The sequence below is a fragment of the Hordeum vulgare genome, chromosome 2H (assembly GCF_904849725.1).
Source record: "Hordeum vulgare subsp. vulgare chromosome 2H, MorexV3_pseudomolecules_assembly, whole genome shotgun sequence".
Lineage (NCBI taxonomy): Eukaryota > Viridiplantae > Streptophyta > Magnoliopsida > Poales > Poaceae > Hordeum > Hordeum vulgare.
In genome coordinates this window covers 140,481,821-140,495,750 of record NC_058519.1, presented here as the reverse complement: position 1 = coordinate 140,495,750, position 13,930 = coordinate 140,481,821, and the positions used below count along the sequence as shown (strand labels likewise).

General features: G+C 47.7%; 2 protein-coding genes across 2 annotated transcripts; both read right to left on the bottom strand.

The window, feature by feature from the left end:
- Positions 1-235: 235 nt before the first annotated feature.
- LOC123429803 lies at positions 236-3,825 on the bottom strand. The gene is made up of 2 exons (XM_045113792.1): positions 3,551-3,825; positions 236-3,423 (listed from the first exon to the last, which is right to left on the bottom strand). The coding sequence occupies exon 2, from the start codon at positions 3,402-3,404 to the stop codon at positions 342-344; it is 3,063 nt and encodes a 1,020-aa protein (XP_044969727.1). The 5' UTR covers positions 3,405-3,423; positions 3,551-3,825; the 3' UTR covers positions 236-341.
- Positions 3,826-5,499: 1,674 nt separating this feature from the next.
- On the bottom strand, positions 5,500-7,182 carry LOC123429802 (geranylgeranyl pyrophosphate synthase, chloroplastic-like). Its single transcript, XM_045113791.1, has 2 exons — positions 6,392-7,182; positions 5,500-6,186 (listed from the first exon to the last, which is right to left on the bottom strand). Exons 1-2 carry the CDS (start codon positions 7,043-7,045, stop codon positions 5,764-5,766), a joined length of 1,077 nt encoding a protein of 358 aa, XP_044969726.1. The 5' UTR covers positions 7,046-7,182; the 3' UTR covers positions 5,500-5,763.
- Positions 7,183-13,930: the final 6,748 nt, after the last annotated feature.

The window sequence follows — 13,930 nt, the reverse complement described above, 5'->3', positions numbered from 1 at the left end:
GAAGATGGCGATGGCAGAAATGTAATTATCTTCAACTTTACAAGGGCAATGGATCATTATTAATCCATAATTAGATTTTAGCTGGGATAGAGTAGATTGTGAGTTTTTAATAATCTATCCATCTAGTTTTTATAATCTACATCATAATTTGTCCTGTTTGGAGAAAGAACAGATTATAAAAATTGTATTATATAATCTGAATGGTTCTAAACAGGGCCTAACATGCGCTGCTGTGTAGTTAAGTCCAACAATAAATTAAGTGATGAACTAAATGGTGCCACTCCCAATAGGGTTCTGAAACCTGTTGGCCCGGTAAGAATGCCCATCCTACAGGAAATCAGTTAGAAGATGTGGTGTCGCTTCTTCTGCTCCGACTTGCGCATCTTACTAACAATCGCGTAGTTCCATCGCTGCTGAGCGTGCACCACGAGCGCGAGCGCGACTGCGGCAAGCGGTATCACCATGTCGCCGGCCTTGGCGAAGAGGCGCCCTTGACTGCCGGCATTGACCTCGACCGAGCGCGACCTGAAAACCGCCGGCGGCCCTCCGTATTCATACACGTGCGGCAGCAGGCGCACGAAGGTGACGCCGACGTAGAAGCTCCCCTTGAGCGGCCTGCAGTTGACCCGCCACACGGCGTTGCCAATCGCCTGCGGGAGCAGGAACAGGTCCTGCATCAGCGCCACCTGCTGCTCGACGGTCATGGCCTCCCTGTTGAGCGCGAGGATGAGCACGAAGAGCACCAGGTGCACGCCGCAGTGGTAGACGAACACCCTGCCGTCGCTCGGCACGCGCGCCGGGTCCAGCGGCGACCGCTCCACCATGCGCGCCCTCGACCCCCGCACCTTCTGGCCAAGGCGCACCGTGAGGACGAGCGCCCCGAGCGTGAGGACCTTCACCGCCTGGTCGATGGTCTCGCACAGCCGTCCCGTGTCAAACATGTAGTAGGGAGTTCGTCCGGAAGACGCCGCGTTGGTGACGTCGCCGGACGAGCTCAAGGTGACCCTCGCAAGGATTGCCTCGACGCCCGTGACCAGTGGAATGCCGTACCCGAGAGCCTGGACGCTGAGCATGACCAGAGAGATGTACGGCGCCACGTCGGTGTGCGTCTTGATGTAGCGCAGCTGGCTGAGCACGGCCGCGATCGTGGCTGATAGCAGCACAGTGCAGAGCACGCCATTGACGACGCCTCGGTAGAACCCGCTGGGCTGCTGCTGCGGGTACGAGGGCATAGCCCTGAGCTTCACCGCCCTGAAATGGAGCGGGTCGACGGCCGTTCTCGTGCTCGCTATCTGCACCTTCGCCGTCGACATGACGAACAAGTGCAGCGTGGTCGGAGGGTAGTCGACTTTCACCTCGACGGAGCAGTCCATCCCTTCTTCCAGTCCGAGGTCTCTGCTCGTCGACGAGTTTTGCCGTGGGAGCCGGACATCTCGGCAGCCGATCAGGTGCATCCGGCCGTCGTCTGGATTGTACACGCCTTCAAGCGACATCACTGATTTTTGAGGCCAACGATGCTTAAAAATGGTGAGCTCGGCCGACACATTGAGTAATAAGCGTCCCTCCGTTCCAGGCTCTTTTCTCGGTAGGCCATCTCCGTGTTGCGGGGGCGAATAGCGGTCGATGACCTGCTCGAGGGAGAAGACCTCCAAGTGAAGGATCGGATGCTCAATCCATTCCTGCCGGAACAGGTCTGGCACGGCCATGAAACAGAGAGTCAGCCTGTCGGCGAGGCTGGACAGGCTCCTCCTGTCATTGCCAGTGCCATCTCTCTTGGGGTAGCTCAGGGACAGAGACTTTGCAACGATCTTGCGGAAGTCCGATGGCAATTCGCTCCTCCGACGCAGCTCGCCGGCCTGATTGACCTTCGTGTAGTTGTACTTGTATGACACCAGCGGTATGCCATCGTCGGGATAGTAGCCCCAGAGGCGTGGCGGGCTCATGTGCTGCCGGAACGACAGGAGGGGCCGGTGTGCCACTCCGCCGGCTGCTGCGTCCACGCCGGTTATCTCTCCCAGCATGGTGTCGAGGCGGGTGATCGACATCATCGTCGGGAAGGAGAGGCACACCCGGAAGTTGCACGCCTTCTTGTCGGCGATGCCGCGGCATGCTACCATGCAAGCCTGCGCCGTCGATGCGTTCCACGCTCCCTCGGCCGACAGTGTCTTCCCGCTAAGCCCGGAGCTCGACCTCGCCGTGCTCCAGTCCTCCCATGGAGACAGGGCGCGGAACACGACCGACACCGTCGCGACGCCGGTCGGGCCGGCCATGTCGTATTGCTCCTGGCACTGGAGGTCCTGCATTACGATGCCAACCCCAGCGAACGCGTCCGCGTCTGCTGCATGGTCCATATCGAACGGCCCGACGCCATGGCACTGCCCGCTCGTCGCTGCCGTGGAGTTGCACTGCCATCCGGGGAGCACGGTGTTGACTTGTCCATAAGCATAGCGGTTAAGGACTAGGCATGGATAGCTTCCGTTGTATACGTCCCTTGCACGGCTGGACACGACATCATCGGCGCCGCTCCAAGGGAGCGTGCTGCCTGCCCCAGCCGCGAGCTCTTGGGGCCGGTGATGGTATGTGCAGCACGAGATGAGCCCTGACATGAGCTGCACGGTGTCAAAGTAGGACGCATCCGACGCCCTGCTCGTGCTCCGCATCGTGCCCAACACCGCTCGGGTTGTCAGTGTCAGCTTCTTCGGGTACCGTAACACCAGCAGTATGTTGTTGTCCGCCGCAACCGGCGGCTGGAGGCTGCCCCTGCCGGAGTTCTTGGCCCAGTCCCAAGGGTCAACGCCGCCGGCGCTGCGCTTGGGTAGGACAGCGCTCCCGACCATGCACAGCACTCGCTCGCCGTCGTCACCCCCATTGCTCTTTGCCCTCTCAGTGTACACGCCTTCAAATACAATCTTGAGCCTGGTGCTTCCGGCCGAAAGGTTGAACTCTGGCGACACGGCCGACATACCCGGCCCGAACTCCTGCGCGGTGCTCTTCCTGGCGAGGACAAGGACGAGGACCCCGCTGATGTTGACGGCCGCCCTTGCACGGTGCTCTTGGTCGTCGTCCACATGCGTGACAACGAACGTTGCGAGGGACAGGGGTTCAGGCAGCAGGCGAGCACCTTTCTTTGGCGCGTCACCGGCGTCGAACGGCACGAGGGGCGCATGGCCGTCATCCTGGAGCCAGTCGCCCTTCTCGAAGGATAGCTGGTGCCTCACTTGGTAGGGACGGCTGGCTTCGTAGGCCAGCTCGGTGGCCGAGGAGAGCACGGACTGGCAATGGCGATTGACGTCGGCAAAGCGGAGGTAGTCGTGCTCCTGGAGTGCTGGACCGAGGTATAGGGAGGACGACGTGATGCACAAATGTAGCAGGATCACAGCAAGAAGCTGTGCATTTGAGGCCATATCGGTCGCCGGCTCCTGACTGCAAGAGATGAAGAAGAAATCTGACAAATATCAGGAAAACAGATTTAATTGGAAATGCACTATAATTGCGGATAGCTCGCTGAAGAAATAGAACTCAAAATTCTAGAGAGAGCTTTGTTACTGACCTCAATTAAGATAGGAACTTGTGAATGCTCCCTTGGGGTTAGGCAACTAAACAGCAAGTTAACTTCATACTAGTTGGTCTATGGATCTGACCAGAACCTGGAATGCAGTATAGTATTTCTGAAGAAAAGATACGGTGATGATCCGATCCTGGCCTTGATGCCAGGATTGGAGATGCCACATGCTCCACAGCCTCGAAGTCAACATCAAATAAGATTCTAAACGAGAAAATCCCAACCACACGATATTCACCCATGTGCAGTTCAGAATGGCAGAGAGTGCGAAAACATGGCAAATTGAAAATGACAACGCTCATGTTGCATTGTTCCACAACTATCACCGAGTCAAATCTGAATGCTTATTTCAAGAACTGGACTTTCGGTGCAAGTTCTTCAGTCAAGAAACCTTATAATCACGTGCAAAGAAAAACATGATCTGATTAGTGCTGAAATGCATACAGGAGAAGTCCTATGCATTGACATAAGTGGTTATGGGTTACAATCAGGAAGTCCTATAACATGCTTATGCAATCCAGCAATGCACAGCAGAATGAGGATATCATGAACAGACACATCACTCTATATTTAACTTCCATCAGTACAGTAGTATAGCAGAAATACCAGGCAGCCTAAGATTTACCAGATAAAGAATGAAGTGACGTACTACAAGCATACATCTGATGTTATCCATGGTTTTCCATCACAGAGAGAGAAACATATTCATGCATTAGATTCTTCTATTCAGCTAATAAAACCTAACTGCAATTAGGGATTGTTGTGGGGTGCAAGGTAATGGTTATACACCAATCCTGTATGAAAAATCTTATGCAAGCGGAAACACTGATCATTTTAACGGAAATTACTGACAATCGACATGTTTAACCACAGAAATGCAGCCCAACTCTTCCAGTCAAGAAAGCTTACAGTGGCGGGCAAGATAAAACAGACCTGATATAAGCACAAAACAAATCAATTGTGCAGTACCCTAGTGAAATAGACATGACCAGAAACTGAGGTGCTGAATCGAAACATTGCAAACCCATCCAAGATAGTAGTTTGACTAGGACATGTGGGACCACACTATGCTCTTGATTTTTGACATATTCACATTCAAGATATGATCATTCATACTGTGTGCAGGTTGAACACCTGCTACTGCATGCCACTCTTAGACTAAAAGTTGCTTATAATTGTTGTAGCACTGCATGTGTTATAGTAGTTGGCAAATACAGAGTACCGAAAAAAACCTCATATATTCAAACTCATGGATTGCTAGGGATGGCACATGATTACAACACATAACTCTTGCACAGTACAGTGTTGGAGTGTGAAAATATGCCAAACTGACAATGGAAACTGCAGCATCCTCGTGTTCCAGTTTTCAAATCTGATTACTTATTTCAAAAACTAAACTTTCAGTAAAGTTTCTCCATCAAGAAAGCTTGCAGTGACATGTCATGAACAGATACATCATACCCTAAATTTAAAATTCCATCAGTAAAGTGACAAGCTACCAGCATGCATCTGATGTTATCCATGGTTTTTCTAAGAACAGAGAGCACAACATGCTGACACATACTGCCCTTTGTTTATATTCTTCTGCTGAACTAATAAAACCTAACTGCAATTAGACGTTTCAAAGTCAAATTTCATGAAGTTTGACCAAGAATATAAAGGAAAATATCAACATCAATAATACCAAATAAATACAATATAAAAATCTAATGACATTTATTTGGTGTTGTAGATGTAAATATTTTCCTCAATAAACTAGGTCAAACTTGAGGAAGCTTGACTTTCGAAACAATCTGTATGCACTATAATTCGGATAGAAAAACATCACTTTGACATGCTCTTTCTCGCTGAACATTCTACCTAGCAAGGAGCATAGCAATAATGTGATGCATGCAATTGTCGCGGAAAGAAAGAAAGAGAGAAATAGAATGTCATTCTTTCGAAATCAATCGATTTATTATCATCCAGACAGTATAGGACATAAAGCCTGATTCCCATTATAATGTCTTGGCTATCTCAATGGGACATTGGTATTTGCCACCTAACTCATGTGGCATTTGTCACCTAAATATTCTCATGACACATCGGTAGAAAACTAAACTAGTATATATGAGAGGAAGAATTCAGATATTCCTCAAATCCCAGACTTGATGTTCTTACAAAGTTACAGATCAACAACGAACAACAGAATAACCATCACCTTAGTTCTGCCGATAGGCAATATAATTGGCCAAGTACAATAGCGGTGCTGCCTTCTCTTTTTCAAAATAAGCAAGTTGCTCCTTTGCATCAGAAAGCAACTTTTCCGCAAATTCCCGCGATTTCTCCAACCCTAGTAACTTGGGGTATGTCGTCTTGTCACTCGCCAAGTCCTTCCCAGCTGTCTTCCCTAGCTCCTCTGATGACTTGGTGACATCAAGAATGTCATCAACCACCTGGAACAGCAACCCAATTGATCTGGCGTACTTGCGCAACCGCTCGATCTGCTCCTCCGAGCCACCCCCAATGATTGCACCAATAACCACAGAGGCCTCAAGCAATGCAGCGGTCTTGTGCAGATGAATGTACTCAAGGCGGTCAAGTGGTACAGGCTCAGTTGAGCCAGTCATCTCCAGATCAACAACCTGACAAAAAGTTGACGCCCATTTTTCAGAAATGTGACAAGTTAAGTGGCACGACCTATGTTTAGGATAGTTTCAATCTCTAACCCAACTGTACGGAGATACCTATGCAAATCATGCTTCTTAGAAAGGCATTCGATTCACAGAATTAGCACATTCCTAATTTGTACTTTTTTCGGTGACGAGATCGAATAGAATCTCTGCTGACCTGGCCGGCGACGAGGCCCTCTGATCCGATGCAGCGCGCGAGCTCACCAATGGCGCGGACGACGCGGGCGGTGTGCTTGGCGGGGTCAACGTCCGGAGGGTAGGAGTCGACGCTGGCCATGTGCTGGAAGGCGAGCGCGAGCAGGGCGTCGCCGGCGAGCACGGCGATGGGCTCGCCGAACATGACGTGGCAGGTGGGCTTGCCGCGGCGGAGGTCGTCGTCGTCCATGCAGGGGAGGTCGTCGTGGACGAGCGACATGGTGTGCACCATCTCGACCGCGGCGGCGGGGGCCATCGCCCAGGCCTCGCGGCCGCCGGACACGACGCAGGCGGCCAGGCAGAGGGCCGGGCGCACGCGCTTGCCGCCGGCCAGCAGCGCGTAGCGCATCGCTTCGTGGAGCGTCGCGGGGGGCTCGCCGGCAGGGACGGCGGCGTCCAGGGCGCCGTTCACGGCCACCGCCCGCTCCCCCATGTAGGCCTTGAAGTCGAACTCGGTGGCCGCGGGGGCGGTCGCCGCGGCGACGATGGCGGAGAAGCGGCGCTGGTGGAAGGAAGGCCCGGCCGCGGCGACGACGACGGCGGCGGGCGCGGCGACGGGGAGGAGCGGGGCGGCGAGGCGGACGCGCGAGGCGACCAGCGGGTGGAACGCTGCCATGGCTCTCGGGGTTTTTTAGTGCGGGGAGAGGATGGAGATGGCCCCCGTGGGCTGCGAGGCCTTCTTCTCTTATCTGTAAGTAGAGTAGAAGCGAAAGGGGAAACTCTGGCACGGGGCACACCGGGTGGGCAAGGGGCAGTGGTGCTAACGGCGAAGCGTGGAGCGCCCTTTTTATAAGGAGAAAATAACGTGATGCGTTGTGCCACGCCATGGTTTCCTTTGCTTTTCTTTGACATTTTCTCTTGTTTGTCTTCTCACGACTTTGCACGTGATGACGCCAAGCGTTCGTCTAAATCTCCAAGCAAAGTAATCGGTTACCAGTGCATATGGAAATTTTCTGCAGAAAAAAACAGGCGCGTGGAAATGGAGCATCTTGTACGCAATTTAATTTTGGGAGGGGTGTATGGTAGGATGAGATCAAACGGAATATTATGGGAATTGATTCTTTCAAGCGAATTTGGTGTGAGTTCTGACATGTTAAACCAACTATTTGTTGTTATACAAGTATTACCTCTATTCCTAATTATAAGATGTATTTTGCGGTTCACATTCGAACCGAACTGCAAATAACGTCTTATATTTCGAAACATAGTGAGTACTATTATTATTTAATTTCTTATATAGGATATGCTTTTTTTCAAGACACTTTTCTTTCTTCAAAAGTCTAAATATTCTCAATTTCGACAATGGAGTTGCTTCATGGTTCTACTTTCCCCTTCTGACATGGATGTACCATGCTTCAATGAAATTCCTCTTTTTAGCACGAATGTACTTCCTTTCTAGGAGGAATCCAGTTCCTTGTATATGCCTTTGGTGATCCAAAGAAATAAACTCGACAAAAATGACGTACATATGATCTTTCTGTCATTTGAATATCTATCTTATGGTTTGTTGGTTTAATTATGAATACTTGCTTCATACTCTCTCTCTCTCTCTCTCCATCCCATATTAATTGAGGGAGTACATCTGTGTCATGCGAAACTTCTTGAAATAGCACAAAATATTTTTCAAAATATGTTTCGTCGAACATGACATTTGTAAATTTAATTGAAATAGTTTTGTTATTGCTTATCTCAAACATGGAATCATGTTACCCTAATTTTGTCACATAAACAGAAGGTCAACTTCGATAAAAAGGAACAACGGCATCTCCTAGAACATAAATCCATATGAATCCAAGACTTTTGGATTGTAAGAAAAAGGCATAAGAATAAAAACCGTTAAAGGCGAAAGGCCCTCCCATGTCATACTGAGGGGAGACAGAAAACTACACGCGCATTGGATGAATGGGAAAGAGCACATATTGGTGCTAATGATCGGGCAAAGGATGGGGATGCCCCCATGTGTTGCACAACCATCTCTTATCTATAGAAGCCAAGAGGGAAAACTTTTGCACCAGTGGCAATGATGGTAACATCGAAACTTGAGCACTTTTGTAGAATGTGATACAATGTACGAGGGCATGATTTCTTTTCTTCCTGATTTTCTCATGTTTGTCATCTTTTGATTTGCACATAATAACGCCAATCATTTGTCTAAATCTCCAAGTAAATTGCACATAATGATGATAATGGATTACCAAAATCTCCAAGAAAAATAGTTTTACTAATGCATATAGGACGTTCTAATCAATTCCATTTTGACAGCCATGACAATTTACCACATGTTGTCAATGGACATACCCCCGGGTGTTGCACACCACCGACAAAATAAGAAGAAGCTTCTTGTGGAGAGGCTTGGAGGACATGAAGGCAGACCATTGCAAAGTGGCATGGGACATGGTTTGTCGTACAAAGGAGCTCGATGGCCTCGGGATTCACAACCTAATGTACCTTAACGCTGTGTTATGGACGCGTTAGTCCTGGATTGCACGCACAAATCTTAACATGACATGGAAAGGGATGCAAGTGCACGTCATGATAGAGGTTACAAGCATGTTCACATCGTCCACGGCATGCACGTTGGTCAATTGTCGGGTCACGGTTTTCTGGGTGGATCGTTGGATTAAGGAGCCTCGACAATGGCGACTGCGTCTGACATCTTTAAGGTCGTCCCCTTGGCTATCATGTCTACTTGTGTGGTGGAAGAGCGACTAAGGCTTGGCAAATGGATCGAGCATATTGATATGTCTCTAACGTATCTACAATTTTAATTGTTTCGTGCTACTTCTCTATCAATCGTATATACTTTAGATGTCAGTTTATATCAATTTTGAGAACTAACCTATTAAGCCAGTGCGAGTTCCTTATTTTGCTTATTTTTTCCAGAAAATCAATACCATACGAAGTCCAAACATCACGAAACTTTATGGTGATTTTTTCTTCACGAGAAGAGATCCTAGAAGGTTCGGGAGGAGACAAGACTCCCTGTGGGATGAGGTGCGCCCTGAGCTTGTGACCCCCCTAGCACTTTCTGGCCTAATTCAACTGCTATATATTCTTAAATATTCACAAAACATCACGAGGAGCCTCAAAACACTTTTTCCACCGCTGTAAGTTTTTGTTCCGCTGTGATCCCATCTCTAGGCCTTTTCATGTACTGTGTCAGAGGGGGAATCGATCGCGCAGGCCATCTGCATCAACCTTGTTGCCTCCATGATGTTGTGTGAGTAGTTCACCACACACCTATGAGTCCATAGCTAGTAGCTAGATCTCTCCCCCTCCCTCCCTCTCCCTCACTTCCTCTCTCTTTCTCTCTCTCCCTCCCTCCCTCTCTCTCTCTCTCTAGTACATGTGTGTCATGCAAAATATCTTGAAATGGCACATTTTCCAAAATATGTTTCGCCAAACCTTCCATTTGTAATTTTAATTGAAATAGTTTTTGGTTGCTTATCTCAAACATGGAAATGTGTTATCCTAATTTTGTCAAATAAACAGAATGTCAAATTCGATAAAAAGGAACAACGACATCTTCTAGAACAAAAATCCATACGAATCCAAGACTTTTGGATTGTAAGAAAAAGGCGTAAGAATAAGAATCGTTAAAGGCGAAAGGGCCCTTCCATGTCGTACTCACGGGGGACAGAAAACTACACGCACATTGGATGAATGGGAAGAGCACATATTGGTACTAATGATCGGGCAAAGGATGGGGATGCCCACCATGTGTTGCACAACCATCTTTTCTCTGTAGAAGCCAAGAGGGAAAACTTTTGCACCGGGTGGCAATGATGGTAACATCGAAACTTGAGCGCTTTTGTAGAATGTGATACAATGTACGAGGGCATAATTTCTTTTCTTCCTCATTTTCTTATGTTTGTCATCTCTTGATTTGCACATAATAACGCCAATCATTTGTCTAAATCTCCAAGTAAATTGCACATAATGATGTCAATGGATTACCAAAATCTCCAAGAAAAATAGTTTTACTGATGCATATAGGACATTCTAATCAATTCCATTTTGACACCCATGACAATTTACCACATGTTGTCAATGGACATACCCCCGGGTGTTGCACACCACCGAAAAAATAAGAAGCTTCTTGTGGAGAGGTTTGGAGGACGTGAAGGCGGACCATTGCAAAGTGGAATGGGACATGGTTTGTCGTCCAAAGGAGCTCGATGGCCTCGGGATTCACAACGTAGTGTACCTTAACGTTGTGTTGTGGATGCGTTAGTCCTGGCTTGCACGCAAAAAACTTAACATGACATGGGAAGGGTGTTGGGGAACGTCGCATGGGAAACAAAATTTTCCTACGCGCACGAAGACCTATCATGGTGATGTCCATCTACGAGAGGGGATGAGTGATCTACGTACCCTTGTAGATCGTACAGCAGAAGCGTTAGAGAACGCGGTTGATGTAGTGGAACGTCCTCACGTCCCTCGATCCGCCCCGCGAACTATCCCGCGACCAGTCCCACGATCTAGTACCGAACGGACGGCACCTCCGCGTTCAGCACACGTACAGCTCGACGATGATCTCGGCCTTCTTGATCCAGCAAGAGAGACGGAGAGGTAGAAGAGTTCTCCGGCAGCGTGACGGCGCTCCGGAGGTTGGTGATGATCTCGTCTCAGCAGGGCTCCGCCCGAGCTCCGCAGAAACGCGATCTAGAGGAAAAACTATGGAGGTATGTGGTCGGGCAGCCGTGAGAAAGTCGTCTCAAATCAGCCCTAAAACCTCCGTATATATAGGTGGGAGGGAGGGGAGGAGGCAGCCTCAAAACCTAAAGGTTTGGCCGAAATTGGAGGTGGAGGAGTCCTACTCCAATCCTACTTGGAGTAGGATTCCACCTTCCTACTTGGAAACTCTTTCCACCTTGTGTTTTTTTCCTTCTCAAACCTTATGGGCCTTAGTGGGAACTTATTCCAGCCCACTAGGGGCTGGTTTATCTCTTCCCATAGCCCATGAGACCCCTTGGGGCGTGACACCCCTCCCGATGGTCCCCGGCACCCCTCCCGGCACTCCCGGTACACTACCGATGAGCCCGAAACTTTTCCGGTAATGCACGAAAACCTTCCGGTAACCAAATGAGGTCATCCTATATATCAATCTTCGTTTCCGGACCATTCCGGAAACCCTCGTGACGTCCATGATCTCATCCGGGACTCCGAACAACATTCGGTAACCAACCATATAACTCAAATACGCATAAAACAACGTCGAACCTTAAGTGTGCAGACCCTGCGGGTTCGAGAACTATGTAGACATGACCCGAGAGACTCCTCGGTCAATATCCAATAGCGGGACTAGAGTCAATAATCTAGTTCACATCACCATGTGATTCCAACGAATCCAACACCCATATAGTTATGGGGTCTGACCACGTCTTGCTCGTGAGAGAGGTTTTAGTCAACGGTTCTGAAACTTTCAGATCCGTGCATTCTTTACAAATCTTTATGTCATCTTATAGATGCTGCTACTACGTGCTATTCGGAAATGCTCCAAATATCTACTCTACTATATGAATCCGTTTCACTACTCATAGTTATTCGGATTAGTGTCAAAGCTTGCATCGGCGTAACCCTTTACGACGAACTCTTTAACCACCTCCATAATCGAGAAAAATTCCTTAGTCCATTTGTTACCAAGGATAAATTTTGACCGATGCTAGTGATTCAATCATGGATCACTCTCTGTACCTCTCAACAGACTTTGAGTCAAGGCACACTTCAGGTGCGGTACACAGCATGGCATACTTTAGATTCTACGGCTAAGGCATAGAAGACGACCTTCGTCTATTCTCTTTATTCTGCCGTGGTCGGGTTTTGAGTCTTACTCAAATTCACACCTCACAACGCAACCAAGAACTCTTTCTTCGCTGATCTATTTTGAACTCCTTCAAAAACTTGTCAAGGCATGCATCTTGTTGAAACTTCTATTAAGCGCTTTCGATCTATCTCCATAGATCTTTGATGCTCAACGTTCAAGTAGCGCAATCCAGGTATTCCTTTGAAAAACTCCTTTCAAACAACCTTGTATGCTTTACAGAAATTCTACATTACTTCTGATCCACAATATGTCAACCACATATACCTATCAGAAATTCTATAGTGCTCCCACTCACTTCTTTGGAAATACAAGTTTCTCATAAACCTTGTACAAACCCAAAATCTTTGATCATCTCATCAAAGTATATATATTCCAACTCCGAGATGCTTGCACCAGTCCATTGAAGGATCGCTGGAGCTTGCATACTTGCTAGTATCTTTAGGATCGACAAAACCTCCTGGTTGTATCACATACAATGTTTGCTCAAGGAAACCGTCGAGGAAACAATGTTTTGACATCCTACGTGCAATATTTCATAAATAATGCAACAACTACTAACATAATTCTAACAGACCTTTAGCATCGCTATGAGTGAGAAAGTCTCATCATAGTCAACTGTTTGATCTTGTCGAAAACATCTTTGCGACAAGTCGAACTTTTCTTAATAGTGACTTTTCACCATCATCGTCTGTTTTCCTTTAAAGATCCATCTTTACTCAATAGTCCTATGACCATCAAGTAGTTCTTTAAAAGTCTACACTTTGTTTTCATACATGGATCCTCTCTCGGATTTCATGGCTTCCAGCCATTTGTCGGAATCTGGGCCCACCATCGCTTTCTCCATAACTTGTAGGTTCACTGTTGCTCAACAACATGACCTCCAAGACAGGGTTACCGTACCACTCTGCAGCAGTACGCGACCTTGTCGACCTACGAGGTTTGTAGTAACTTGATTCGAAGCTCAATGATCACCATCATCAGCTCCCACTTCAATTGGTGTAGGCGCCACAGGAACAACTTCCTGCGCCCTGCTACACACTGGTTGAAGTGATGGTTCAATAACCTCATCAAGTTCTACTACCCTCCCACTCAATTCTTTCGAGAGAAACCTTTCCTCGAGAAAGGATCTATTTCTAGAAACAAACACTTTGCTTTCGGATCTGAGATAGGAGATGTACCCAACTGTTTTGGATATCCTATGAAGATGCATTTATCCGCTTTGGGTTCGAGCTTATCAGACTGAAACTTTTTCACATAAGTGTCGAAACCCCAAACTTTCAAGAAACGACAGTTTAGATTTCTCTAAACCTCAGTCTATACTGTGTCATCTCAACGGAAATACGCGATGCCCTATTTAAAGTGAGTGCGGTTGTCTCTAATGCATAACCCATAAACGATAGTGGTAATTCGATAAGAGACATCATAGTATGCATCATACCAAATAGTGCGTGGCTATGATGTTCAGACACATCATCACACTATGATGTTCCAGGTGGCATGAACTGCGAAATAACTTCCACATTGTCTTAACTGTGTACCAAAACTCGCAACTCAGATATTCATTTCTATGATCATATCGTAGACAGTTTATCCTCTTGTTACGACGAACTTCACTCTGAAACAGAATTGAACTTTTCAATATTTCAGACTTGTGATTCATTAAGTAAATACTCT